The 25,577-nt window shown below is 39.3% G+C and overlaps 4 protein-coding genes across 7 annotated transcripts; 2 read left to right on the forward strand and 2 right to left on the reverse strand.

The window, feature by feature from the left end:
• Positions 1-186: 186 nt before the first annotated feature.
• Positions 187-6,962, forward strand: nostrin (nitric oxide synthase trafficking). Its single transcript, XM_010737451.3, has 16 exons — positions 187-296; positions 494-579; positions 662-745; positions 965-1,027; positions 1,131-1,212; positions 1,309-1,371; positions 2,064-2,162; positions 2,280-2,405; positions 2,705-2,803; positions 2,889-3,014; positions 3,443-3,551; positions 4,246-4,334; positions 4,411-4,536; positions 6,072-6,327; positions 6,406-6,498; positions 6,585-6,962. Exons 1-16 carry the CDS (start codon positions 201-203, stop codon positions 6,719-6,721), a joined length of 1,734 nt encoding a protein of 577 aa, XP_010735753.2. The 5' UTR covers positions 187-200; the 3' UTR covers positions 6,722-6,962.
• Positions 6,963-7,101: 139 nt separating this feature from the next.
• Positions 7,102-11,210, reverse strand: spc25 (SPC25 component of NDC80 kinetochore complex). 4 transcript variants are annotated; one of them, XM_019255205.2, is made up of 7 exons: positions 11,066-11,210; positions 9,877-10,040; positions 9,055-9,120; positions 8,735-8,881; positions 8,508-8,633; positions 8,224-8,322; positions 7,102-7,648 (listed from the first exon to the last, which is right to left on the reverse strand). In XM_019255205.2, the coding sequence occupies exons 2-7, from the start codon at positions 10,025-10,027 to the stop codon at positions 7,524-7,526; spliced, it is 714 nt and encodes a 237-aa protein (XP_019110750.1). In that variant the 5' UTR covers positions 10,028-10,040; positions 11,066-11,210; the 3' UTR covers positions 7,102-7,523. The 4 variants fall into 4 exon arrangements, with proteins under 4 accessions (XP_019110750.1, XP_027147117.1, XP_027147118.1 ...); XM_027291316.1 differs by lacking the exon at positions 11,066-11,210 and adding an exon at positions 10,557-10,684; XM_027291317.1 differs by lacking the exon at positions 11,066-11,210 and adding an exon at positions 10,360-10,449.
• A 336-nt stretch (positions 11,211-11,546) lies between these two features.
• LOC113748192 (bile salt export pump-like) lies at positions 11,547-14,801 on the forward strand. Its single transcript, XM_027291162.1, has 5 exons — positions 11,547-11,592; positions 13,906-14,020; positions 14,104-14,275; positions 14,353-14,477; positions 14,642-14,801. The coding sequence occupies exons 1-5, from the start codon at positions 11,547-11,549 to the stop codon at positions 14,799-14,801; spliced, it is 618 nt and encodes a 205-aa protein (XP_027146963.1).
• Positions 14,802-14,959: 158 nt separating this feature from the next.
• Positions 14,960-24,694, reverse strand: LOC104939952 (bile salt export pump-like). Its single transcript, XM_027290769.1, has 29 exons — positions 24,616-24,694; positions 23,235-23,301; positions 23,115-23,127; positions 22,987-23,032; positions 22,616-22,857; positions 22,453-22,537; positions 22,228-22,361; positions 21,973-22,144; positions 21,771-21,895; positions 21,445-21,619; positions 21,203-21,316; positions 20,987-21,097; positions 20,786-20,911; positions 20,501-20,704; positions 20,256-20,426; positions 19,950-20,139; positions 19,345-19,423; positions 18,837-18,915; positions 18,579-18,743; positions 18,371-18,475; positions 18,090-18,251; positions 17,777-17,980; positions 17,450-17,691; positions 17,199-17,355; positions 16,899-17,096; positions 16,587-16,793; positions 15,848-16,036; positions 15,720-15,743; positions 14,960-15,678 (listed from the first exon to the last, which is right to left on the reverse strand). The coding sequence occupies exons 2-29, from the start codon at positions 23,281-23,283 to the stop codon at positions 15,502-15,504; spliced, it is 3,945 nt and encodes a 1,314-aa protein (XP_027146570.1). The 5' UTR covers positions 23,284-23,301; positions 24,616-24,694; the 3' UTR covers positions 14,960-15,501.
• Positions 24,695-25,577: the final 883 nt, after the last annotated feature.

The following is a 25,577-nucleotide window of genomic DNA, read 5'->3' on the forward strand; positions in this document are numbered from 1 at the left end:
CCAGTTAGATAGTGAATAGTGAATAGAGTAATTCTTATTTTGCCACAGAGCTTTTTTGGTCACCACTGTCAGTGCTTAAATCTTTCTCTTCCTTTATTCCTACTTGCCACACTGTTTGACTTTACATTTGTACTTTTTCTCCCGCCTCCCCTCACTGGAATTTTCCTTTGTGCACTGACAAAAGCTCAGGTGATTTCCGCATGAGTGACTTTGGGAGGAGGGTGGTCAAAGTTCCAGGTCCAAAGTCAACAAACAGTCACAGTCTTAAGATGAAGGATCCTATCAGCACCTGCACTGTGAGTATTTCTACAAAAGAAAAAAAATCTAGTTCTTTGTTCACTTTCCAAATTCACTGGAGCAGAAAATTTAATTTTAATATGAACTTTATTGTTTTGGACAGACCTCAAAGCTATCGCAGCTAACTTTGTATCAGTCTGAACTCATTGGCCATTAATGCCAAAGATCTCAGGGAGCCCTATTCTCTGTTTTTCAGTACAACCAACTCTATCAAAATGTGAAGCGACTTTCAAAAACTGGGGAGTTCTTCTGCAAAGAACTTATGGCAGTTTTTCAGCAAAGGTAGGTCCAGGCCTTCGGTTATGGTTTAACGGCGACAGGAGTTATTGTTTGACTAAGTTGCTGTGGCACTTTCCTGTTTTAGGGCTGAGCTGGAGCTTACCTATGCTAAAGGACTACAAAAACTTGCTGGCAAACTCATCAGGGCCTCCAAAGAAATGTCAAGCAAGTAAGAGACGCGCTGCTGAATTTTTAATCAGCTCTGTCTTTTGTCTGTTTTGTGTTTAACATGAGCTCTTCCTGAGAACTAACTGCCAAGTGGCGTAGAGAAATAATGGTATCATGGGAAATAACATGTGCATAGCAAATTAGATGGGATCAAAGCAAAGGCAGGTGCAAGGCTAATTAGCCCACAGCTCTAACCTTTTCATGCTGCCTCCTTATTCAGTTCCACCTACAGTGCCTGGTGTCATGTGTCAGATGAGATGTACTCAAGAGCAGACGCCCACAGGTAGTTTTCAATTTAAGTTCACTTCATAACTGTGTCTGTCCACGGATTAAATAAAGGGTTAGGGAGATTTTGAGTTAAATATAGCATGTTATTCTCATTTCAGGTCACTAGGAAACGCATTTCAACAAGAAGCGATTCTGGAAATCCGACAAGTCTTAGACGAACATAATAAGAGGAAGAGGCCTGTACGCAAGCGGTTCTTTATCTTTACATCAGTGTATCTGTCTGCTCTAGCTTCCGGACGTAATGTGTCTCTAATCTTTTCTGCCCTTTAACAACAGCTTGACAATGCCATTGAAAGAACAGGAAAATTTGTTACCATTAATTGGAGTGAGCAACTCAAGGTAAAGAATCTTCCTCAGCTATAATGTAGCTGCTGCAGGGACAATGCTGCTAAACCATGAATCATAGTAAAGTGTCAACTATGTGATGTGTGGTGAAGGGATAGCGTACAGTCATCGTTGTGGTCAGGGTTTATTTTGCACCAACGTGTTTGCTGTATATTATCTCCTACATGGTAAACTTTATAGAAGCTTTATGAGTATAAACGGTATAAAGTGTTATAGTTACCCGCATAATGCATTACAATGCATGCATGCATAATGAAGTACTGAGTTACTGTAAGCTACAATAATGCAAAACAAGTTACAAGCCATTAAAAGTATCACAATACTGGACAAATTCAAGGATTATACCAGTTTGTGATCAGTCTATTCGTTTTACATGACAGGTTATAAAGTCTTATAAAAACCTTGGTACTGTTTAAGCTGTTATGACCATAAAATAGCCATGACTACACTCTTTGCTCTGTAGTGTTCATATAACTATATCATGTTTCATGCAAAATAGGTAGAAGCAAAAGTGATGTTTGAAATCTTCCGGCTGTTGCTATGAAACACCAACTGTCACAAGTTTCATAGATACTTTATTACAGATAACTTGATCCGCCCTCGCTCGAGCAAAGCGCTGAATTAGAGTTAACTTATATGATTTTGTTATATTAATAACATGTTTCACGTTTCCTTTTATAAAACAGACAAAGAAGAAATTAGTTGGACTAACAAAAGAACACGAGGCATTGTTCAATTTTGTTGAGAGCAACAAACATATTAGCACAATAAAAGAAAAACAAAAGGTAAGAAGAAACATAGCTGACAAACTGTTTTTCACCGCTACATGCTGTATGTATTTTCATCTGGGAGTGAATATAAGCTGGAAAAGCTGTCAGCTAAAGATGTGTTCTTTACTACAGATGTTGAACAGGCTGACTAAGTCGGCAGAGACGCAGGCACGGGTGGATGAGGAGTACTTTAAAATCAACATGGAGGGTCATCAGATGAGACTCAAGTTGGAAAACACGTTGAAAAACTGCTACCAGGTGCAGGGAGATGCTTTGCTACTTGTCATATGTGTTCCTCTTTATCCAGAGTGGCTTTTTGTGAGTGAAGAAGTAGGTTCAGTGTCTTGTTTAAGGACACCTCATAGAGTAATAATAAGAGTTGACAAAGCAAGCTTTTGTCCGCTGGAGCACCAGTTTATCATTCTGCAATCGTATCCTGCAACTTCTTTCACGCTGTATTCTCTGAGACGTGTCTCCACAGAGTAAATGGACAATAGTCTGTACAAGGATTTAACGTGCTGCATAGAACAAAATCACAGCGCTGCTTTCTTTTTCAGATCCTACAGGAGCTGGAGAAACAGCGAATTGAAGTTCTGTGCAACATCTTGAATAGACACAACCTCCACATGTCTAGCTTTGGGCAAGCCATCATACATGTAAGACATCCTGACCTCAAACACATATTGGCTATTGTATGGATATGGATATTATAACTTGCATATACACTTCTGCTGCTTCCAGGGCCAAAAACAGATAGAACAGGCGGTCCAAAGGGTGGACATGGATAAAGACATACAAACCCTGGTGGAGGAAAACAGCATTACAGATGAAGATCACGTAACAGAGTTTCTGATGACTGATTATTTCGTAAGTATTTACTTTGCTCTGAGAGTCTGGAGACTCATTTGGTGACTCACCCATTCAAAGACATCTCAGCAGGGGTGTGCAAGACCTAGATATATAGATGTATTTCTCATTTTGTGACAGAGCCTGGCATGATGGCTTTTTTTAAAATGTAATCTAATGTTTACTGGGTTTTTTTAATCATCTTCTTCTGTCATTTTAAGTTTTAAATTACACATTTCTCAGGTTGCATTGACGTCTTCCTTCAAAATCCGATAGTGATTTAAGTGATATAATCAACATGCAGAGCGATAGTGACAATAACCTACAGCACGACAACCTTGTAGCTTTGGCACAAAAAAGATGAATAGACAGAAGATTTTTAACCAAGATCATCACAGCTACTGATGTGATTCAATGAATCTTTGTTATCTGTGTTCTGCATGCATCAGGAGGAGGACAGCAAATCACTGATGGACAAAGACCGAAGGAAAGACGCCATAAAACTCAAACTTCAGCGTCTGGAGGACAGCATTGCAAAAACAAAAAAAGACCATGAAGGCCAGTTCAGTATAATATCCATGAAATAATATATTAAGATCGTACAATATAATCTGATAGAGGGAGAAAATGTGACTTATAGTAGGACTCAATGATACATGAGGCAAGATCGGTCTTGGTCTCGGACAGAGGACTCTGGATTTTATGTCAAGACCACAGCTGCGGGGATAATAATAATAATGATGTCAAGTTTTTCCCACCACAGTTTCATAATTAACAGAAAATAGTTTCACACTTTAAAAAGTTGTTCCACAGTCTGTAGTTACAGTATAGAGCAAACACCTGTGTGACACAGAAAACTAAAGAGGACAGGAGAGGTCAGGTCGAGATTTACCCACAAAGACCACGAGCCAACAGCTGCAACACATTAAACTTGAATATGAACAAGGTAAAACTTCCTGCTTCGGCACCAATAACTCATTTTTAATTTAAAATTTTTATCACTGTTGATGACTAACAGCCATTAACAGTGACAAATTTTCTTCACATACTCCTAGATCGTGATGAATGGTGAGTGGAAATATGGCGAATACTAGCCACATGTTATCTACCTAAGTAGGCCATGCACTGTCTGGTCTTGATCTTGACTCGACCACTCTCAAAGTCTTGGTCTTGATACACTCTGGTCTTGACTACAACACTGCCATGAGGTCGTTCATTTTGTTTCTAAGTTACCTTCGACACTTCGTTGCAGGAGTTGAAAAGCTGATGAAAATGTACGCTGAAAATCCGTCTTTTTCAAACCAGAAGAACCTTGAGGAAACCGAGCAGCAGCTTGACGAGGTAAACAGTGTACGGTGTGTGTTAAGTGAACAGAGTTTTGCTGAAGTGTTCACTGATGTCATCCTGTTGCCTGTAGAGTACTCTAAAACTGGATCTCCTGGAGGCCACTCACTACAAACTCTCTGTATCGCTGTCTGAATTAGAAGAGAAGCCCAGGTCCTTTTACAGATTTAAGGACAGCATTGTGAAATATAAAGATAAGGTAAGACTATGTATCGTCTTCAGGATATGAGGTATGTTCAGGGGTAGTGGTAACCTATTGATTAATCAAGACTTTATAATTGTTATACCGCTGGTCCGAATTTCCAAAACGAACTGAAAATGTCTCAGTGGAGGTGAAAAAAGAATTAAGGTCTTTCTCAACATGTCAGACGTCTCAGGAAAGTATTCAAAGTATGATACTATCTGGGGATTGTGAAACAGCCTTTTTGTTTACATAGTTTTATGTGTTAGTGTGTTGCCCACTTAAGGAACAGCTGTATGGAGTCTTAGAAATTATTAGACAGTGATTCCCAACCTTTTTTTTTTTTAGTAAACATGAATATTGTTTCTATGTGTAAGAAAAACTGATCCTGGGATTGTCACTGTTTATGCTTGGAGCTCTTGGCTGCTGGATGTTGTAGATTTGTGAAGTTCATTTTAATATATACAGCCCCAAATCACAAATTTATCCTTAATGCTTAGACCCTTGGTACATATGAGCTAAAACTTCCAGAAAATATTTATATTTAATTCAATTTTAGCTCTCAATTTTGACTCTCCTTTGATTGTGTTTCTCAAACATTTTACACCCCTCAGAAAATATTAGTATTCTCTAAGTACCATCATTATGACAGACATTAAAATACAGCAGCGTAGGCAGATCCTATCCCAGCTACAGATAATTTATGTAGGAGGCAGGTTTATTCCTAATAAGAAGATCGTTTATTGGGGTCTATTGTTGAATCCTGAATGAAACCGGTTCAAGAACCAGAGCTAATTTAGTGAATAAGGGGGGTACTCCTGATCTGCACTTCTCCTCCTAATATTTCCACGATTGTAGTGTTTATGAAATGTTTGTTTTCCCGCCACTTACAATCACACTGTCACAATTTTAGCTCATAACTAATTATGAATGTGTTTGCTACGTGCATGAACGTAGCCGAGTAGCAGGCTGATACTAAAAGAAAATATTTTTAAGAAATGCAGAAGACATTTTAAATTCAGCAATCTAATAGTTAATTTGGGTGTTGTTTAGCTCAGTTGGTAGAGCATCCGCCCCATGTACAAAGACTCAGTCCTTGCCGTAGCTGCCCAGGGTTCGAATCAGACCTGTGGCTCTCTACCGCATGTCATTCCCCATCTCTCTCTTCCCACATTTCATGTTGTTCTTCAAGCTCTCAGTCAAAAAAATATCTTTAAATCTAATAGTTAATTTGAAAATGATGTAGTATTGGCAGTATATGTTTATTAGTTTATGTAATTTTTGAATTTTTAAGATTCCCTTACGTACGTACTACTAGAGAGGTCGCTTACTGCCAGGACTACACGTACACCAGTTTAAGAATGAGTGTTTCAGTACATGCTCCATCACAACATTTCAGTTGTTATCAGCGCCTCAATCCAGCCTTTAATTATCATTTCTGAGCTACTACACAGTCTTTACATGTATGATTAGGAATCACTTACAGGATATTTTAAATCATTTTCTACATTTCTAAAAACAAAAACATAACGCAGTCTATATTTCTGTCTTAGGACTGTGAGCACAGTGTTGTTCAGCTGACTCGTCCAGTCAAACTCAGGAGGACCGCATACAGATCTCGACATTCACTGAGAGCTTCCATCATTTACAAAGGGCCTGTTCAGTTTCTGACCCAACAGTCTGCAGAGACTTTACCAAGTCCCACCGACGAAGTCACTTCCACAGCTACAACGCACACAACTGTAGCTGTAGAGTGTGACAGCACTGTTAATGGAGACCTGCCTCATACTGATGACGACAAAGAGCAAGGTAATACATCAACACAGAAAGCTTTATTTATATTCATCAAATTAATGAAAATGCAATGAAAATATGAACGTCAAACAGGTCAAACAACACCAGAGTCATCCAGTATAGGACAATGCAAGGCCCTGTACGACTTCACACCTGAACAGGATGATGAACTGACTTTGAAAGAAGGTAAGTGGCAACTCAACCGCAGATTATCTGAACAGTACAACTCTATAGAGCTTTACAACATAATAAAAAAGATTTATAATTTACAGGAGATCTTCTAGATATTCACATAAAGGAAGACAATGGTTGGTGGTTTGGCAAACTGAACGGGAAGACCGGTCATTTCCCGTCAACTTATGTTGAGGAGTTGCCCGTGTTAAGCCAAGTCAAATCATCTGACGCCTGACTGACTTGACTCATGAAGATCAAAAATACAAAACTCATCGTAAATCAAACAAATGACCTCCAGCGGTATAAATAATGTAATGACAACTAAAAATATAAATTCTGTGTTTATACTGACTGACTTTAAATGGTTAATAAAAAGCATTCAGTGCATGTTCCTCTGTTGCCATGAGTAATTTTGCGATGACTCGTGTGTATTTGTATAGTTTTTGCCACATTGTATACAAGCAAACTCAACTATAGTAAATATTTAATAAACATGTATTTAATAGATTAATATGATTAACTTTTTATTAGTAAAATATGGAGTCCAGGATAATCGGTGCATCCCCAAAATTGAGTAATGACATGAGAAAATAAAAGAAAACTGTTTACATAATCTGTGAATGATTATTTTATTGATCTTGACTTTTGAAGAGCGACATCTACAGTAAGCTTGTGAATCGTTCAGGATTTAGAGAGACACAATAGACAGTGAGGCCCCGTCACCATTTCCACCAGAACACCTGTTCTCTCAAGGCCAAACTCCAGGATTTGAACCAACGCCAAATATGCAGCAGACTGTAACGGGACCATGCTCCGAAATAATGAGACACAACTGCACTGCTGTGCATACAATTAACACCAGTATTTATGGAGGTAAAAGATCAGATTTACTATTACCATTATTATTATTTACAATATCTATTAGTCCTGACAAGGCAGTTGATGTTCTGTTTACAGACCTGTACTGTAGATACAGACTGAAAGCTGTGCTCTTTGCTGGAACCAGTCCACATTTTTATCCTCCTTTTCTTCCACTCTTAGCGGCGTGCCTGAGAGATAAATTCCTTCCTGATATTTGCCAGGAATGCTGGCAGGTTATTGGTCTCCTGAAGGCGGCTCTCCAAGGCCGGCAAACACTCAAGCACGGGGTCACTCGACACAACTGTGGAAATTGAAGGCTTGAATTATAGAAACTATTCACAGTGGTTGTTGCAGGATACGGCTGGTGATATTTCATGTTTGTGTTATTGCCGGTAAATTCCACAAAAAGGCTACAACCAACATTAGTCTGACTTCCCTACAATAACAAAATACAACCTGTTCATTAAATAACATAGCCGGTCACTTCAGTTTTAAACAAAGCAGTTGTTAGGGACTATTTTCAGTTATGGATTAATACACATTTGGTGCCCTAGTGAGTTGCAGTAGGGTGGTGTACTATACTGTATATAGGATTGGCTTTAAATAGACTGCAGTGGCTGTGTTCATGAGAATGAAATGAAATGTGAGCCAGTGCAGCAGTGTGGCACATTTATACTTTTTTATTTTAGATTTTGGATCGCAGTGGAGGAATGTGGGTTCATTGTTGGTTTTGGTCTTTTTATGGAATTCGTGACAGTAAGAAAAATATAAAACATTGTCAGCCTCGTCCTTTTTTTAAACAAAGGTAATGATATTAGTGAGTTACTTTGACTGACATAGTTACATACACAGTGCAGCCTCCTGATATGTACTTACTCTGGTATGCTCCGTCTTCTTTAATCCCCATGGTGACAACGTAGGCGCTGTCCTGATCTGAAGGGTTTATATTCCGGAAAACAAACTGCAGCTTTTCACCTTTACAAGGACAACAAACACATTCTGTAAATGTCTGAGGAGAGAGTGCTTTAGAAAAGATAGAAAGAAAGCAAGAGGAGCTGCACAAATTCCCAAAATTTCCATATTAATTGCTCCAAATGTATAAAACAGTGGCGCATAATGAAAACAGAGATTAAAATGGAAAATGTACATGACTGTCACACCTTTAACCAATTGTGTTTTGCCGTGGATTGTTCGTATCTCCATCCCCAAATGTTCCTGAAAGACGAGTCTAGCTTTCTGGAGATTCCTCAGTCTGGTTTTGTTTGCTTTATGTTGAGACTCAATTACTAAAAAGACAGAGAGAGGAGAAAAAAGTGCAGAGGTGAATTACTAAAATTTGAATTTCTGTGATCTAAACCATTAATTTCATTTTCAAATATCAACTTACAGTCTTTTCTCTTGGCTTGTTCTGCTTTAAGTTTCTCTATCTTCTGGATAATGTCGTCTTTCTGCATCTCCTTCTGCTGTATCTCAGATATCATTCCAGAAATGGCTTGCTGTCTCTCTTTCAATGATGCATTTCTATGTTGTGAGTCTGGGAGACAAACATTGCATCAGTCCTTGTATGCTTTCACATAAAAACAGACATAAAATACAGATGGAGCAGGGTCAGTACCAGTAACTTCCTCAATCTTGTATATACACAGATGCGACTAACTGTACAGCACAGATGCAAAGTTTTGTGGACTAATATATATATATACTTACCTCTTTTGAATGTCTGTATCGTCTCAAACAGCATCTCATCATCCTGACATTTCTTTAAACATGTATCTGCAACAAAAGTACAACTATCAGCTTTCATATTTTAATGTTGCTGTGTTGAATATTAACTAAAACAGACACCTGTATAAAAATGACACTGGCACTCTGTCATAATTCACTTTAAAAGCACTTTCCCACAACATGACCAGTTCTTTCTGTATTAAATTAGAAGACATGACTCATACTGAAACTGTAAGACTAATGTTTAGATATAAATAGTATTCGTATTTAAAAGAATGATACCGAGCCTTCACTGACACAGCATTGATGTGTTGCTTCTTTTTCACAACTTGTAAAACTCGCTGCCATGCTTTATGGTGATTAATAGGGTTGTCAGCACTCCTCTGTGTTACTGTGAATAATATCAGTTCACGAGTTTAAAAAAAGAAACTCCTTTAACCTAACTATGCCCCACAGTACAGCTGTTACATATGGGCCACAGCTATTAAAAACAGAAGGTCAGGATTGTAATTGATTAATTGTGATGGTTCTGAATAGTTCTTGTTCTGCTATAAAGGATTTTTATGACTTCATTGTTTTAAATTGTTCTACTCTTTACTTTAATTTCTATGTTTTCTAATATGTAAGGCTTTGATGTCAAACATTTTTCATAATGTTAACGCTATAAATATACTGCTTACTGTAATATAAGTGCAAACCTTGTTAAGTATATGTATTTTAGTTTAATATGGGACCCCCCAGGAAAAGTAGTTTTTGCCAAAGTAACTAACCAGGGATCACAAAAAAACAATATCTCAAACATACCATGTGCAGACTTCACAAACTGTCTGTAGGACTGGCAAAACTCTGAAGTCGCGTCAATTATCTCCCCATATGACTTAAGCTGTTTGCTGTGGATCTCCTCCATTGCATTGGTGAACCGGTCACTCATGTTGGGATCAGTGATGGACGTCATGATGTTCAGATGTCTGCGAGAAAAACAACAACAGGACAGGTCTCGTCATGTGCACCTAAATTAAATTATTCTCAGCTATATTCATAATGCAGTATAGATCGTAGCTGTTCATATCGTCAGTGTATTCTTGTCATTTATATATTTAATGTCTGGCTGTATTGAGAAATAAATACAAAAGGCCAAAGATGATGATATCCAGTCCACTTTCTGTAAATTAATTTATTTTAAGATACCTTTTTACACTGTTTTATATGACAGGTGCCCTTACCCATCATATAAAACAGTGTAAAAAAGTATGGCACAGATCAATAGTTAAACCACCACACAAATACCTGCAAGCCTATATGGTTGTTATGTAAATAATACATTAATTAACCATAAATTGGGATTGTTTTGTCCAAGTAGCCTCAACATCCACGACTGAATTCCTCGACAAGCTTTAGCAAGAAAACAATAGGCAGCTTCACTTTAGTTAAAACAACATTAAGTTACGTTAGTTAAGTTTGTCCGTGTATAACATTAACGTTACCGAGTAAACTGTTGACAGATAACAGCTGAGTTGGAGAGGATAACTGTATAACCCTATAACTGGCGTCATGTAAGCAGGTTAACTTTACGGTGTTACGGTTTAACGAGTCACCGTGTTAACTGGCGACCGTCAGCCGAAATGTCGCAGTTACGACAACTGCTGAAACAGGAAATAACACATAATTGTCAAACAAGACACGAATCAGATTCACGGGTGTTTGTTTGTTTTTGTTTTTTTTTGTTTTTTTTGACATTGTAACCTTAATTAAAAATAAACAAATAACCCATCTTCCTGTTTCCAACGGCTTCCGTAACTATGACAACTAAAGACAGTCGGCAGTTAACACGGTCACTCGTTAAACCGAAACACCGGGAATCGCTAGCGGTTAGTCAGTTAGCCGTTGCTTGCTTCAGAACTCGCCTTGCTTGAGCAAGAGATGAAACGAAGTGACTTGTTTACAGATGTATTTCACATTCGTTGGTTTGTTTAAATACAGACACGGTACTTACAAGCTTTAAATAAACGTGCAGCCTTTGACTTCAGTCTGACTCCTCAAACAGTCGTTATTTTTTAAAAATCCGCGGTCTGCAAGAAGCGGGGACTGAACACAGGAAATGACGTTTGTTTGACTTCCCCTGTCTTTACTGCCACTCTTCACCACCTCGTGGTGAATCCGAGGATGTTCAAGAGCAAACGTCGAGTTAAAATACTGTTTCTGCGCATTTTGCACATACAAGTGCTCTTAAAAAGATGAACTGTGGTTTTTAAAATGTAAAGAAAACATGGTAATGACAGATCCACAGGATATATGTAGATGGACAGTTTTGATGTTTTGCTGCGATGTTCAATGAGAATACACACACCTATCACAAGGTGCTTTGAAAGACTGGTTTTAAAACACATACAATCTCCAGAGTCCACAGACAATGCCGTCAAACAGCTCTCCATGCTGCACTGACCCACCTTGAGCTAAATGGGACATATGTGAGGATGCTGTTTATAGACTTCAGCTCCACATTCAACACTATTGTCCCCAGTAGGTTGGTTACCAAACTGTTTGACCTGGGTCTCAGCAACTGTCTCTGCATATGGATCAAGGACTTTCTATCAAACTCTCAAACAGTCAGACTTGGTACCGAGCTCTCTCCAAGCCTGACCCTGAAGTAGTGATGTGTCAGTCGCAAACAGTGACAAGGCTGATTCATGAATTCATTTTTCAGCTGTTCTGATCAACTGAGACTACCATCAGCCGTGTGAGGAGGAAGATTTGGGACTGAACAGACAGCGTTGATGCATCTGAGACAGGCGTCGACGAAGGACAACAGAAATGAGTGACTCAACAAATGTGTAACAACAACACAAGTGTAACTTTGCACTGCAGTTTAAGTGGGAAAAGGGACAAGACACGGGCTTTGGGACAAGGTGCCTCTTATTGTATTTCTCTCTCACGCATACAGTATGTGTCTATATGTGTTTGACTCACAGATTCTCCAGGGCAGTTAAACTTTCACTTGTGTGCAGAGCTGAAGGGGAAACTGATAGATTGACACAATATTTCAACATACTTGCTTCATACATTTTAGAGCCATAAATTTCAGACATGCCTTTCATAGATGGATGTCTAGAGGTTGGACCATTGTGACCGCTGAGTTTGGTGGAAATTCCCAATTATTATAGGATGATTTCTCTTAGGAGGACCTTATCCACAGAACCTGCATCCAGTTTGGAAGTGTGAAACATCTCCACCAACACCTTTTCTTGCCTTCACTAAGTGATATCTCAGTGAAATCCATCCTACAGTATTCAAAAGGATCCATGCTTTTTCTTCAGAGCAGGCAAGTTGTTGGATGGTGGGAAGATCAGCACAAAGGTTAATGTTAGGTTGTGGAGATGAAAAGAGGATGTGAGCAACTTATTTCATTACAGTTACCCCAACATAATAGCATCCAGAAGTGCAGAAGCAAGTGGTAATTGCCAACTGCTTTGCCAGAGGAGGTGAGAAAGACCCCAAAGTCCCAAAGTCATGCACCACCTCATATGCATATTGATAATCTGCATAGATCTTAACAGTCTTTCACTCTGCATATTTACACACTTCAATAATTTAAGCCTTTTTGACTCTTGGTGCAAAGTCACCCTCAAACAGCCTGAGGTCAGCATTTGTGAGATGTGTGTCATTGAGGTCTACCTATGGGGAACGCTCTGCCTCCAGCATATATAAGCAAATATGAGAAGAGGCCGTATTATCAGGATTACCATCATCCTGTGTTGGGAGAAGAGTTGTAGAATTAAATGGTTAAGGTTATACATAGTTATATAAGTAATTCCCCTCACAATACAATTATGTTTCCTGTTTTATTTTGTATTTCTCCCCTCTCTGTGTCTTGTAGTTCTACTTGCTTCCTTCCTACTTGTGTTCTCCCCACCTGTCCCTTATTGTTTTCACCAGTGTCTTTGTCCTGTCTTGTCATTTAGTTCCTGCGTTTCCTTTCTGTCTTTGTCTGTTCATTACATGTGTGCAGGTGTCTGTTGCTCGTGTTACCCACGTTCCTGCCAATGTTCCCGTTTTCCTTCTTAGTTCTGGATTTTGTTTATTGAACCTTCATTTCTATTTGCCTGGATCAACAGTTGCCTTCTAGTTTGTTTTGTGTTTCATCCTTTGTGTTCATCCTTGTAAGTAAGTAACTAAAGACACTTTTCATGTACATGACCGTACCTTACACCATACCTCTGTGTCTGCATCTCCTGAACCCCCCTGTGACACAAACCCATTGCATTACAATTTGCAGATGACACAGCAGTGGAGATGAGACAGTCCGCAAACTAGTTGGATGGTTTACAGAAAACAACCTGTGGCTGAACATTCAAAAAATTATCACAGATTTCAGCAGACACTGTGAGAACTATTTGTTTCTAAACATCACAGGAATTGAAGTGGAGTAGGTCTCGAGCAGTTTCTGAAGTTTCTGAAGTTCGAAGTTTCTAGGAATCCACATCACGGAGGACCTCACTTGGACAATCAACTCCATCACTCTGGTTAAAAACATAAAAAGACGGCAGACTCGACGGCAGCTCTGTTGATATACCATATTAGAATATGTTACATTGCCTCTGGCAGTGCTGCTGTTACACATTTTAGTCTCTTGGCAGGGTGGATATTGAAAGACAGATGACCACATTTGCATTTTACTATGTTGGAATCGCATTTGGAGTTCTGATTGTTAGTTATATTCAGGTAAGTGTTTAATGCTTAAAATATTCAGCTTTAATTTTACACATTATTTCACACAAATAATTTTGTACCACTCTGACTGTTAAAACTGTAGATTGTCTTCTGGGTCTTCTTCAGCGGCTGCAAGACAAATTCAGCAAATAAGAAGGACCTATTTCAGAAAAATAATGCGAATGGAGATCGGATGGTTTGACTGCAACTCTGTTGGTGAACTGAACACAAGGATATCAGAGTGAGTTGGGGCTCTTTATCTGCAGAAGAGGCTGTTATCAGTGTGAATGTTTTACTCAGAACAGTGTTTCTGTTCCTTTGCAGTGATATCAACAAGATCAACAATGCCATCGCTGACCAGATGTCTATCTTCATTGAGAGGATATCTACATCTGTATTTGGCTTCATGGTTGGATTCATTGGCGGATGGAAGCTGACTTTGGTGGTCATAGCAGTGAGTCCACTGATAGGAGTAGGTGCTGGACTTATAGCCATGGTAAGAGACCATTTGTAAATCAATAAGCAATATTTGTTTTAAATATTTTTGTGTTAATTTCTTTCTTGTTGCCGAAGGCTCTGGCTCAGCTGACAGGACGAGAACTAAAGGCCTATGCAAAGGCAGGAGCAGTGGCTGACGAGGTCCTGTCATCCATCAGAACGGTAGCAGCGTTTGGTGGGCAGGAAAAAGAAGCTGAGAGGTATTTTGTCATTTTCACATGAAGATCACAAGATCCACGACTCCATGCTCCTTCTTGATGTCCGAGCTCAACCCTATTTCTAAGATCACAAGAAGTTTTTGTACTTTGTAAATGAACCATGACTGCATGATTTGAACTGAAGTTAAAATGTGAAATTTGTACAGATATGATGGAAATCTTGAGGAAGCTCAGGTCTGGGGTGTGAAAAAGGGCATGATCATGGGCGTTTTTCATGGATACCTGTGGTCCATCATTTTCCTTTGTTATGCTTTGCTTCAGATATGGAAAATTGAATGCATTCTTATACTCTATATATGCCTTTGAGAGAAAGTGGCCTTTGTTTCATCATGTGGCTGCTTTTTTCAGGTGTTCTTTGGCGTATTTGTAGGAGCTCTGAACCTTGGCCAGGCCTCACCTTGCCTGGAGGCCTTTGCTTCTGGCCGTGCTGCAGCAAAGAACATTTTTAGCGCAATTGATCGGGTAACATCTTACTTTATTGCAGATTCAATCCAGATTGGAAACAGTACATTTTAAGAGAGAAGTATCATCACCATAAAATAAAGTTCTGCGTTGTTACGTTCACAGGAACCAGAAATTGATTGCAATAGAATATTTATTGATCCCTGGAGGGGGAATTCTTGGGGGAAGACTGGCATCTGTCCAGCTGCCAGTCCACCTTCCATGCGGGATTTGAACCGGTCACCCTCTAGTTCCCATGCCAAATCCCTACAGGCTAAAAACTGCCACCCCTCCCCCCAAAAATGCGTACAGCACCTAGTATTCTCATGTGGTCACCCATCAAAGTTATAACCAGGCCTGAACCTGAGATTGGACATGGGTGATATGGTTGGATGCTTCTGTGATTGTTAAAACACGATGAAGTGCCTTCTACTGTAGCCCAATGTGCAAGAAAACTTGATAACGTTAGGGTGCCCTTACATGCTCACATAAGCAAACAATATTAATCTTAACCAGTACAAAAAGATATAAAATCACTTTCATCATTATATGTGGCTGCAGGTGCCTAGCTAATAGGAGCGCCTGTTGTCACCAGTTTATAATAGGCGCCTTTCTCGGCCATGAGTTTATCATGTGTGCCTTGTTCTATGACAGCTCCATTAGACATCACCGCTATGATGTCAGCCTTCTGGATAGTAGACAGCCGGTGAGCGATGACAATGCAAGTTCGTCCTTTCATTGCCTCAGGTGAGCGATGACAATGCAAGTTCGTCCTTTCATTGCCTCATTCAAAGCACACTGGACAATCTGGAGGAAAACAGAACCCACTTTAAGTAGACTCATATCATAAAAAGATGTACTTATGTAAAGGAGTACATGGCTTTATGTTTATGTGTTTATAAATGTATTACCTTTTCACTTTCTGTGTCAAGGGCCGAGGTAGCTTCATCTAGTAGCAGGATCTTGGGGTTTCTGACGATGGCCCGGGCAATGGCAACGCGTTGTTTTTGTCCTCTTGACAGCTGGGAGCCATGGGCAACGCGTTGTTTTTGTCCTCTTGACAGCTGGGAGCCATGGACACCTACCTGAGTCTCATATTTCTAAAAATGTGTAAATATGTTGAGAGAAGTGGAGAAAGCAAAAGAAAGTCAACAATGCTGTAAAACTGTCACATCACATTAAAATGCTTTCTATTATTATCTATACAATATAAACTTCTTGGGTCTCCAGAAGCAATGCATGATGTGTCTTATTTGATTTAAACATTGTTTATGATGACGGATCCTCAGATGAAGTTTGCCCAGTTGTCATGGAGCTGTAAATGTTCACATTCCCATCAGCACATGTAGTATCTGCACCTCCCTGCCCCCACGGCTAACGGTTTTATACATACATGTTTAAGATTAAAAGATGCTAAGTTGTAAATCCTTAGGTTGGGCTCTTTTCATGATAACTCATTAGATAAGTTCTTTCTCATAGTCTATCATTGTTATAAATATATAATAATGTAAATTGTATGCATGTTGATACTTAAAGATCAAAAGATCGAGATTTTGAGATATAAAACTGAGATATAACTTTTAGGTATTTCTTCTGCACAATATGGATGAAAGTACAACTTATAATGAGAATCCTCTCTCTTGAACTCACATTTGGTAGCGACATGACAAAGTCATGAAGGTAGGCTTTCTTAGCGGCCTCAACAATCTCTTCCATGCTAACACTGCGTGTGTTATCTCCATATTGAATATTCTCCGCTATGCTGCAGCCAAACAACACTGGCTCCTGGGACACTATGCCAATCTGAGATCTTAGGAAGGGCACATTGACCCTAAGAGATGGGCGGCCATCAATCAACTGAAAATAACAGATGACATGATTAAAACAGAGTCAGTGTCTTTGGAATAGATTATACAGATTTTTTTTGATTAACAAAATGCATGTCTAAATCAGTCTACCTACCACTTGCCCTTCATCAGGGTCATAGAACCTTTCTAACAGTTGGACACTGGTGCTTTTCCCACAGCCACTGCTCCCAACAAACGCCAAAGTCTGACCAGGCTTCACAGACACAACCAGGTTATTCAACACCTGGACATCTGGCCGTGTTGGATAGGTGAACTTGCAGTCGACGAATTTTATTTCACCTCTGAAGTTTTCCTAAAGATGGATAATTCTGCTTAATCTTTTAAAAATAACATAACAAAATGTTATTATACATGATACAATCTTGAATGCAGTGAATGAAATGAATTCACCAACCCATTTCTCTCCTTCTGTGTGGCTCATGTTGATTTTAGGAACTCGGTCCAATAGTTTGAAAAAATGAGCAGCTGCAGATTTGGCTTTGGCATAATCTGGAGTGAAGGAGGAAGCTCTGCCCAGTGCTGCCCCACTGACAACTACAGCTGAAATCACTCTGGAGAAACACCAGGTTGATGTTTGATAATCACATCACAAAACACAAACAATATTTTAATATAGTATCTGAATAAGACAACAATTTTACCAACCTAAAAACCATCATGTAATGTAACCCCTCAGCGCTAACCAGATAGCCTCCATATCTAAATGAAGCAGCATTACTCATAAAGATGACACACTGAGCAAAACCAAAGCAGAGTCCATAGACGTTGGCTCTCTTCTTGGCAGATTTATATGGAGGCTTGAGTTTCTCCTCATATGATTCCACAAATGAGTTCTCGTTGGCCAATCCTGCAATCGTCCTGATGTTAGCAAGAGCCTCACTGGATACCTGTAGGAGAAAGTTACGATCTTATACTGTAGCCTTTGGTTTCTCAGAGAGATGTATAGGGTCACCAATCTTCCATGGTGCTTACCTGACCTGCTTCTTCCATGGCTTTTTTATTTTCATTCTCAAAACCTGTCAGCATTTTGGCTTGGAATACCCCAGACAGCATGATGAGTTGCAAGAAGCACAAAACTACCAAAGCTAATTTCCAAGTGAAGTAGAATGCAATGATCAAACATGCTCCAATGTTGGTCAGCGAGTTGACGATCATTCCTATCTGAGATCCTGTTGCCTGCAGAAACCACACCAGCCACATTTAAAACAATGTTGCCAAACCTATGCATATTGTATGGTAAATAACATGATATGTATACACGCATGCCTGTTAAACCATTACTTACCCCTTGCACCATGGAGGCATCAGTTGCTAGTCTGGTGGTCAGAGCTCCAGGGCTGTTTCTGGGGTCATCAAACCAGCCAACCTCTTGACTCAACATGGCCTGGAAGCCCAGTTTCCTTAGACGACGTGTCAGCAGCTCTCCAGACTTTGCAAAAGCAAAGCCCTGGAACAATATTTCAAAGTTAATCGACATGTGAATTAATTAAATAAATAAATTACTTTGTTCTGCTTTGACAAAGATATGCATAGTGTTAGTATCTTAATTATGTTGCAAATTCTGACCTGTAAAAAGTAGGTAAAGAAACTAGCCACAGCCACAATGCAAAACTGAACACATATCCCGTTGATCTGCTCCCTCTGTTCATTCGAGTCAGGAATGGAAAACGTCTGCAAATACATAGATCATGTAAGTAATTTGCACTTCAACACACTTCTTTAGAACATTAATTCATCACAAGCTATGGAAGCCTGTGAAATATGCAAACCTCACCCCAAGAAATTGACTGAACAGGACAGCATAGATGGGTTGGAAAGAGCCATTGACAGCAGCTCCCAGAGACCCTATCAGCATGTAGGGCCATTCTGGTTGGCTGTACTTGAGGATTCGTGCTACTGGGGCAGTCTCTACATATTCATCTGGTTCATCTTTACATTTCTGTTAAAGGATAAGCATTGAAGCTATTCATTTACACTGCACAGTTTATAATAAAGGAAATGTATTTCATAACGTGAAAGAGAACCTCAGTACATTGTCTGATGTGATCTTGAGGCCGTATGATGATAAATCCATTGACAGTTTGCTCTGAGATTGCAGGCGAATAGAGCCACTACAGGATTAATATAGAGAACAAAGCATTTTATTGTGATATAATCTGTTATCACCAGAAACTGTTTTGGGAACCTGCAACTGGACTGAAATAAATTACTTGAGACGCGACTCGGACTTGCAAGTTAAAGACATGATGCCTTAAACAATGTTTTATGTTTTAAGTTTAAATGTTAAATATTAAAAAGGTTCAATATCACCCATGTTGACATTACAAATATGTATATGAAGTTACCTTGTGTGAGAGCACACACTGGAAATGGCATTTAATGACTACTCTGTCAGGCAAGCATCTTATGACGATACCTGATGTTCTATGAACTTGACTTGGGAGTTACGTATCTTAACTAAGACCTCGACTAATGACTAATGTCACATGTCTAGTTGTAACATTATTTTTGATTGTGAGCTTTTTTTTTGTTGAATTTACCTTTTACTGGATCTGCAGCTTCCATTGCTAAAACGTCTCACTTTTAGATCAAAGTCTTTAAGAGCTTCTCTGATCATATCTGGCAGAAAAAAAGAAATCAATACAGCTTTAATACAAGTATTGAAGTTTCCGCTGCTCTTTAACAGGCACAGGAAGGACCTTCAAACAGTTTATAGGATTGCCCACTGACTCCTACTGAGTCCACTGATGAGTGCTATTTAAACCAATTGGCTGATCCCACCAATCTTTAATGATACTGGGAAGAGTGGACTGGTTGCACAGCAGACATTTTGCCATGTCATAGCAGGAAACTTATGTACTCAGGTGTATTAATGATAGTCCAGCTATTGTGTATGCTGGTTTAGTGATGTAACTCAACATTAACGCCAACATGTCATTAAGTCCATCTGTGTTTTTCAGACTTTGATAAGTGAAAATGTTTGCTGTGGAACCAGTCTATTTGTGGGTTGGACAAAACGAGACATTTCAACTTAGACTACAGGACACACGCTACAGGTTACAGACATTTTGTTACTATTTCTGGCCTAAATATGATTAATCTATAATAACTACAATCATTAGTTGCAGCCCTATGTAAATCCTACCATTAGGTGTGCTGGATGTGTCTTGGTTCTGCAGGGTGACCAGGGTGAAGTAGACACCTTGCCTTTCTATTAGCTCACTATGTGTTCCCTTCTCCACAGCCTGTCCATGCTCAAAACCAATGATGACGTCTGCATTTCTAAAGGTGGAAAGACGGTGCGCTATAGAAATTGTTGTCCTGCCCATGCGGACCTGCACATACAGACATATACATATACCAGTGATTAGTGTGTCATTTACACAAAATATGATGTGTTGCTGAATGATTGATGGTCAGTTATGTAGTCTATGGTCAGAGAGTGGCTCACCTTGTCCAGGGCCTCCTGAACAACAGCTTCACTCTCATTATCTAAGGCGGATGTGGCCATATCCAGCAACAGGATCCTTGGGTTTCGGATCAGAGCTCGAGCGATTGCAATCCTCTGCTTCTGTCCTCCACTCATCTGTCCTCCACCTTCTCCCACGAGAGTATCAAATTTCTGAAGCAAAAAAGCCAACATGTTGAATTTTATATGTTAAAACTAAAAACACAAAATCACATATTAGACTCTACCTGTGGCAGATCCATGATAAAATTATACGCATTAGCCTCTTTTGTTGCCTGGATAATGTCTTCCATGGTTACTCCAGGTCGACCAAACCGGATGTTTTCTGCAATGGTTGTAGAAAACAGCACTGGTTCCTGCTCTACAATACCAATGAGAGATCGGAGCCACTGGATGTTTAAAGTACGAATGTCATGACCGTCCAAAGTCACCTGAGGATGAGAATTATAGATGTGACATTACACTGAAGCCTTCAAACTTTCCACCGATCTTCTGTGTGTCTGTGCAGTTACCATTCCTTCCTTTGGGTCATAAAACCTTTGGATGAGCTGGATTGTGGTGCTCTTTCCAGAACCACTCGGTCCCACAAAAGCAGTGGTTTCTCCTGCATTGATCTGCATGCTCAGATCATTTAAAACCTGAAAAAAAGAGAATGTTATCCAGTTAAATAGTGAGAGCTGAGAAATAGACAAAAAAAAAAAGAAGAAATTTACCGTGACGTCAGGCCGGGATGGGTAGAAGAAAGTGACATTATGGAATTCAATGTCACCTTTAACTGTGTCTAATTTGTGACCTTCTCCTGAGAGACAATCAATTTCTGGTTCCTGTGAATGTAACAACGCAGAACTTTATTTTATGGTGATGATACTTTTCTCTTAAAATGTACTGTTTCCAATCTAGATTGAATTTGCAATAAAGTAAGATGTTACCCGATCAATTGTGCTAAAAATGTTCTTTGCTGCAGCACGGCCAGAAGCGAAAGCCTCCAGGCAGGTTGAGGCCTGGCCAAGTTTCAGAGCTCCCATAAATACGCCAAAGAACACCTGAAAAAAGCAGCCACATGATGAAACAAACCAAAGAACACCTGAAAAAAGCAGCCACATGATGAAACAAAGGCCAATTTCTTTCAAAGGCATATATAGAGTATAAGAATGCATTCAATTTTCCATACTTGAATGACATCTCCGGGAGAAAGCTCCTTGGTTTTAATGACCAATTCAGATCCATACCAAAAGGCCAAAGCGGTACACAGGAAAATGCTGCACCATTGGAATCCATGAAAAACGCCTATGATTGTGCCCTTTTTCACACCCCAGACCTGAGCTTCCTCAAGATTTCCATCATATCTGTACAAATTTCACATTTTAACTTCAGTTCAAATCATGCGGTAATGGTTCATTTACAAAGTACAAAAACTTCTTGTGATCTTAGAAATACGGTTGAGCTCGGACATCAGGAAGGAGCATGGAGTAGTGGATTTTGTGAAATACAAAATACCTCTCAGCTTCTTTTTCCTGCCCACCAAACGCTGCTACCGTTCTGATGGATGACAGGACCTCGTCAGCCACTGCTCCTGCCTTTGCGTAGGCCTTTAGTTCTCGTCCTGTCAACCGAGCCAGAGCCTTCGGCAACAAGAAAGAAATTAACACAAAAATATTTAAAAGAAATATTGCTTATTGATTCACAGATGGTCTCTTACCATGGCCATAAGTCCAGCAGCTACTCCTATCAGTGGACTCGCTGCTATGTCCACCAAAGTCAGCTTCCATCCGCTAATGAATCCAACTATGTAGCCAAATACAAACGTAGAAAACCTCTCAATGAAGATAGACATCTGGTCAGCTATGGCATTGTTGATCTTGTTGATATCACTGCAAAGGAACAGAAACACTGTTCTGAGTAAAACATTCACACTGATAACAGCCTCTTCTGCAGATAAAGAGCCCCAACTCACTCTGATATCCTTGTGTTCAGTTCACCAACGGAGTTGCAGTCAAACCATCCAATCTCCATTCGCATTATTTTTCTGAAATAGGTCTTTCTTATTTGATGAATTTGTCTTGCAGCCGCTGTCACCCAGAAGACAATCTACAGTTTTAACAATCAGAGTGGTACAAAATTATTTGTGTGAAATAATGTGTCAAATTAAAGCTGAATATTTTAAGCATTAAACACTTACCTGAAAATAACTAACAATCAGAACTCCAAATCCGATTCCAACATAGTAATATGCAAATGTGGTCATCTGTCTTTCAATATCCACCCTGCCAAGAGACTAAAATGTGTAACAGCAGCTTTTACCCTGTAACAACAGTCACATGAGCAATTAACTAAAGACTTACCCACAGTACACTGTGTTATTTTCAGCTGTTTCATATATAGAGCCATTTTTCCAGTAGATTGTGTTGTTGATGCATGTCTTGTTTGGGTCTTTTAGTTCTTGGACTTCAAGCTCATAGGCCACAAATGTGTTCGTTACCATGCCATACACAAGAAGCATGAGAGGTGCAGCTGCACCGTGTAAGAGGGCGCACAAACTCCCCAGTACCATCATGACCTTGTCTTTCCAGGTGGCAAATCGAAACTGCAAAAAGGAATTTGAGGATTAAAAAATTGTAACAATGGTCTGAATATACTTTTTATAAGTAATCTACCAAATGAATGTAAAATATTGTAAAATGTAGTGACTCCAAAACAAAGATGCAGTATTTACCAGCTCAAAGTATCCAACACCTGTTTCTTCATTTTTCTTCTCATCTCTGAAACACAAAATTAAATTAAAGCCCCAAGAATATTTTATGACAACATATTGTGGCCTGAAAAATCTCAAAATACACTTACCCATTCTCAATGTCTGAAAAAAAAAACAACAACATATATTTAGCCAATATTTTTCTCTTTCTTTTTATTTGCTGTTATTGAGTCCAGGTTTGTTTTGTTTTGGCAATGAAAATGACTCACCTCTGTCATCTGTTGTAGAGTTGATACATTTTTTCATGTTTGTTGCCATGACACTGGCAGGTCCTCACTTGACAACAGTGGATAAAAGAAAAGCTAAATTAGTTTTGTCAGTCCTGGGCACAAAATTGAGATCTGTCATTCATTTGTTTTTATTATTACATAAGTATTAGTACAGAAAATATGAATATTTAAAATATGTGGTTTATTAAAAGGGAAATTGAGACACAATGATAGTAGTTAGATTCAGGGGGTTAATGCCCGTTAGGACAAGTAGAAGAGAGAATTTGCTCCTTCTTTACAGCCGGTTATTATTCATTAAACAGGTGACTGATAATACCACCAAAAAAAAAACTGTAAAAACCTGTTAGAAGCCCAGCTTCATGAGAAAGATTTTTCACTGATACCATATAGCGAGTTACAGAAGTTCAGTTTTGAAAATATAAAGACATGGATTATCTTTTCATGGTCTGACTGTGAGAGCATGGATTTGACCCTTGAGATGGTTCTTAGTTGGAAAAACTAAGCTTGGACAAGTTTCCTGACATGTAGTTGGAACGTGAAGTCTGAATCAAACAGTATGTAGTAAGGTTGCTAGCAGAGGGCTTGATATTAGCATACATTACATGCATATATTTTGCATTAACAGTCAAACAGGGATAAATTAAACAGGTTTTGCTGCACCACTTCTTTCATCTGCCAACTAGTTGTTTCATCTGCCAAATTACAGTTACATTTTTTAAATATGCTTAGGGAAAGTCAGTTAACGTCTAAGCAGACTGTCCATTTGCATTTAGGGTGGTGCATGAATTGTAACTTTGCTTACACTAACAGGCCCAGTTTCTATTTGACATGTGTCTGCAGATGCGGCCGCTAAAACTGCTGCTCCAAATGGTGTATCACATCTTCTTTTCCTCCCCACAGCCTGACAGCAACCCTTGTACTGATCTCCCCACAATAATACAACTTGCTAGCTCTGACGAAAAAACATTGTAGTCAAAATCTGGTGTCACGTTTTCCAATAAATTCTGACTAGGCCATGTCTGTCACATATACTTGGATACTTGAAGTTTTGCTTCACAGCACGGTCTTCCCCCACCACATTTCCCTTTTGAATACTGGACAATGCATTTCCTTGAGCTAGAAAATGTGTTAGTGATGGGAAATTTCCATCAAACTCAGCAGTGACAATCGTCCAACCTTCAGACACAACCTGTGTTAAGACAGTATGCTAAATATATTGTGTCAACCTATCAATTTCCCCCTCAGCTCTGCACTCACAAGTGAAAGTTTTACTGCCAACTTCAGTCAACTCAACCAAGCACCATGATTAAAGACAATGGAAGCATTGGAAATAGTACAGATATATACTGTAGGTCCTTACCAGATCTTCCTGATGACACAGAAGGCAGTCAAGGTTGAAGCTTGTGCCGGCTGGGTTCACAGCAGCCACTGCGAAAAAGATTCCTGAACCCTATGATGACTTCAACTCCAATGACAACAGACAAAATGAATATTAAACCTAGACTGATGGAACCTTTGTGGGCATATCCAAACAGGTGTGGTACTATGCTGTTACATTGCCCCTGGCAGTGTAATTTGCTGTAATTGTAATACGGTATATCAATAGAGCTGCCATTGAGGCTGCCGTCTTTTTCTTTTTTTTTAACCAGAGTGGTGGAGTTGATTGTCCTATGTGAGCTCCTCCGCAATGTGGAACTTGGAGCTCGAGACCTACTCCACTTCAATTCCTGTGATGTTTAGGAAAAAAATAGTTCCTACGGTGTCTGCTGAAATCTGTGATAATTTTTTTTTATGTTCAGCCACAGGTTGTTTTCTGTAAACCATCCAACTAGTTTGTGGGCTGTCTCATCTCCACTGCTGTGTCATCTGCAAATTGTAATGCAATGTGTTTGTGTCACAGGTTGGTTTAGGAGTGGACCCAAATGCAGACACAGAGGTATTACTTTGTGAAAGCAAGAAAAGGTGTTCATTAAATGAATTCAGGTTTTTCACACTTCCAAACTGGATGCAGGTTCCGTGGCTAAGGTCCTCCTAAGAGAAATCATCCTATAATAAAAGGCAATTTCCACCAAACTAAGCGGTCACAATGGTCCAATCTCTAGAAATCCATCTATGAAAGGCATGTCTGAATTTTATGGCTCTAAAATGTATGAAGCAAGTATGTTGAAATATTGTGTCAATCTATCAGTTTCCCCTTCAGCTCTGCACACAAGTGAAAGTTTAACTGCCCTGGAGAACCTGTGAGTCAAACACATATAGACACATACTGTATGCGCAAGAGAGAAATACAATAAGAGGCACCTTGTCCCAAGGCCCGTGTCT

The sequence above is a fragment of the Larimichthys crocea genome, chromosome XVIII (genome assembly GCF_000972845.2).
Source record: "Larimichthys crocea isolate SSNF chromosome XVIII, L_crocea_2.0, whole genome shotgun sequence".
Classification (NCBI taxonomy): Eukaryota; Metazoa; Chordata; class Actinopteri; family Sciaenidae; genus Larimichthys; species Larimichthys crocea.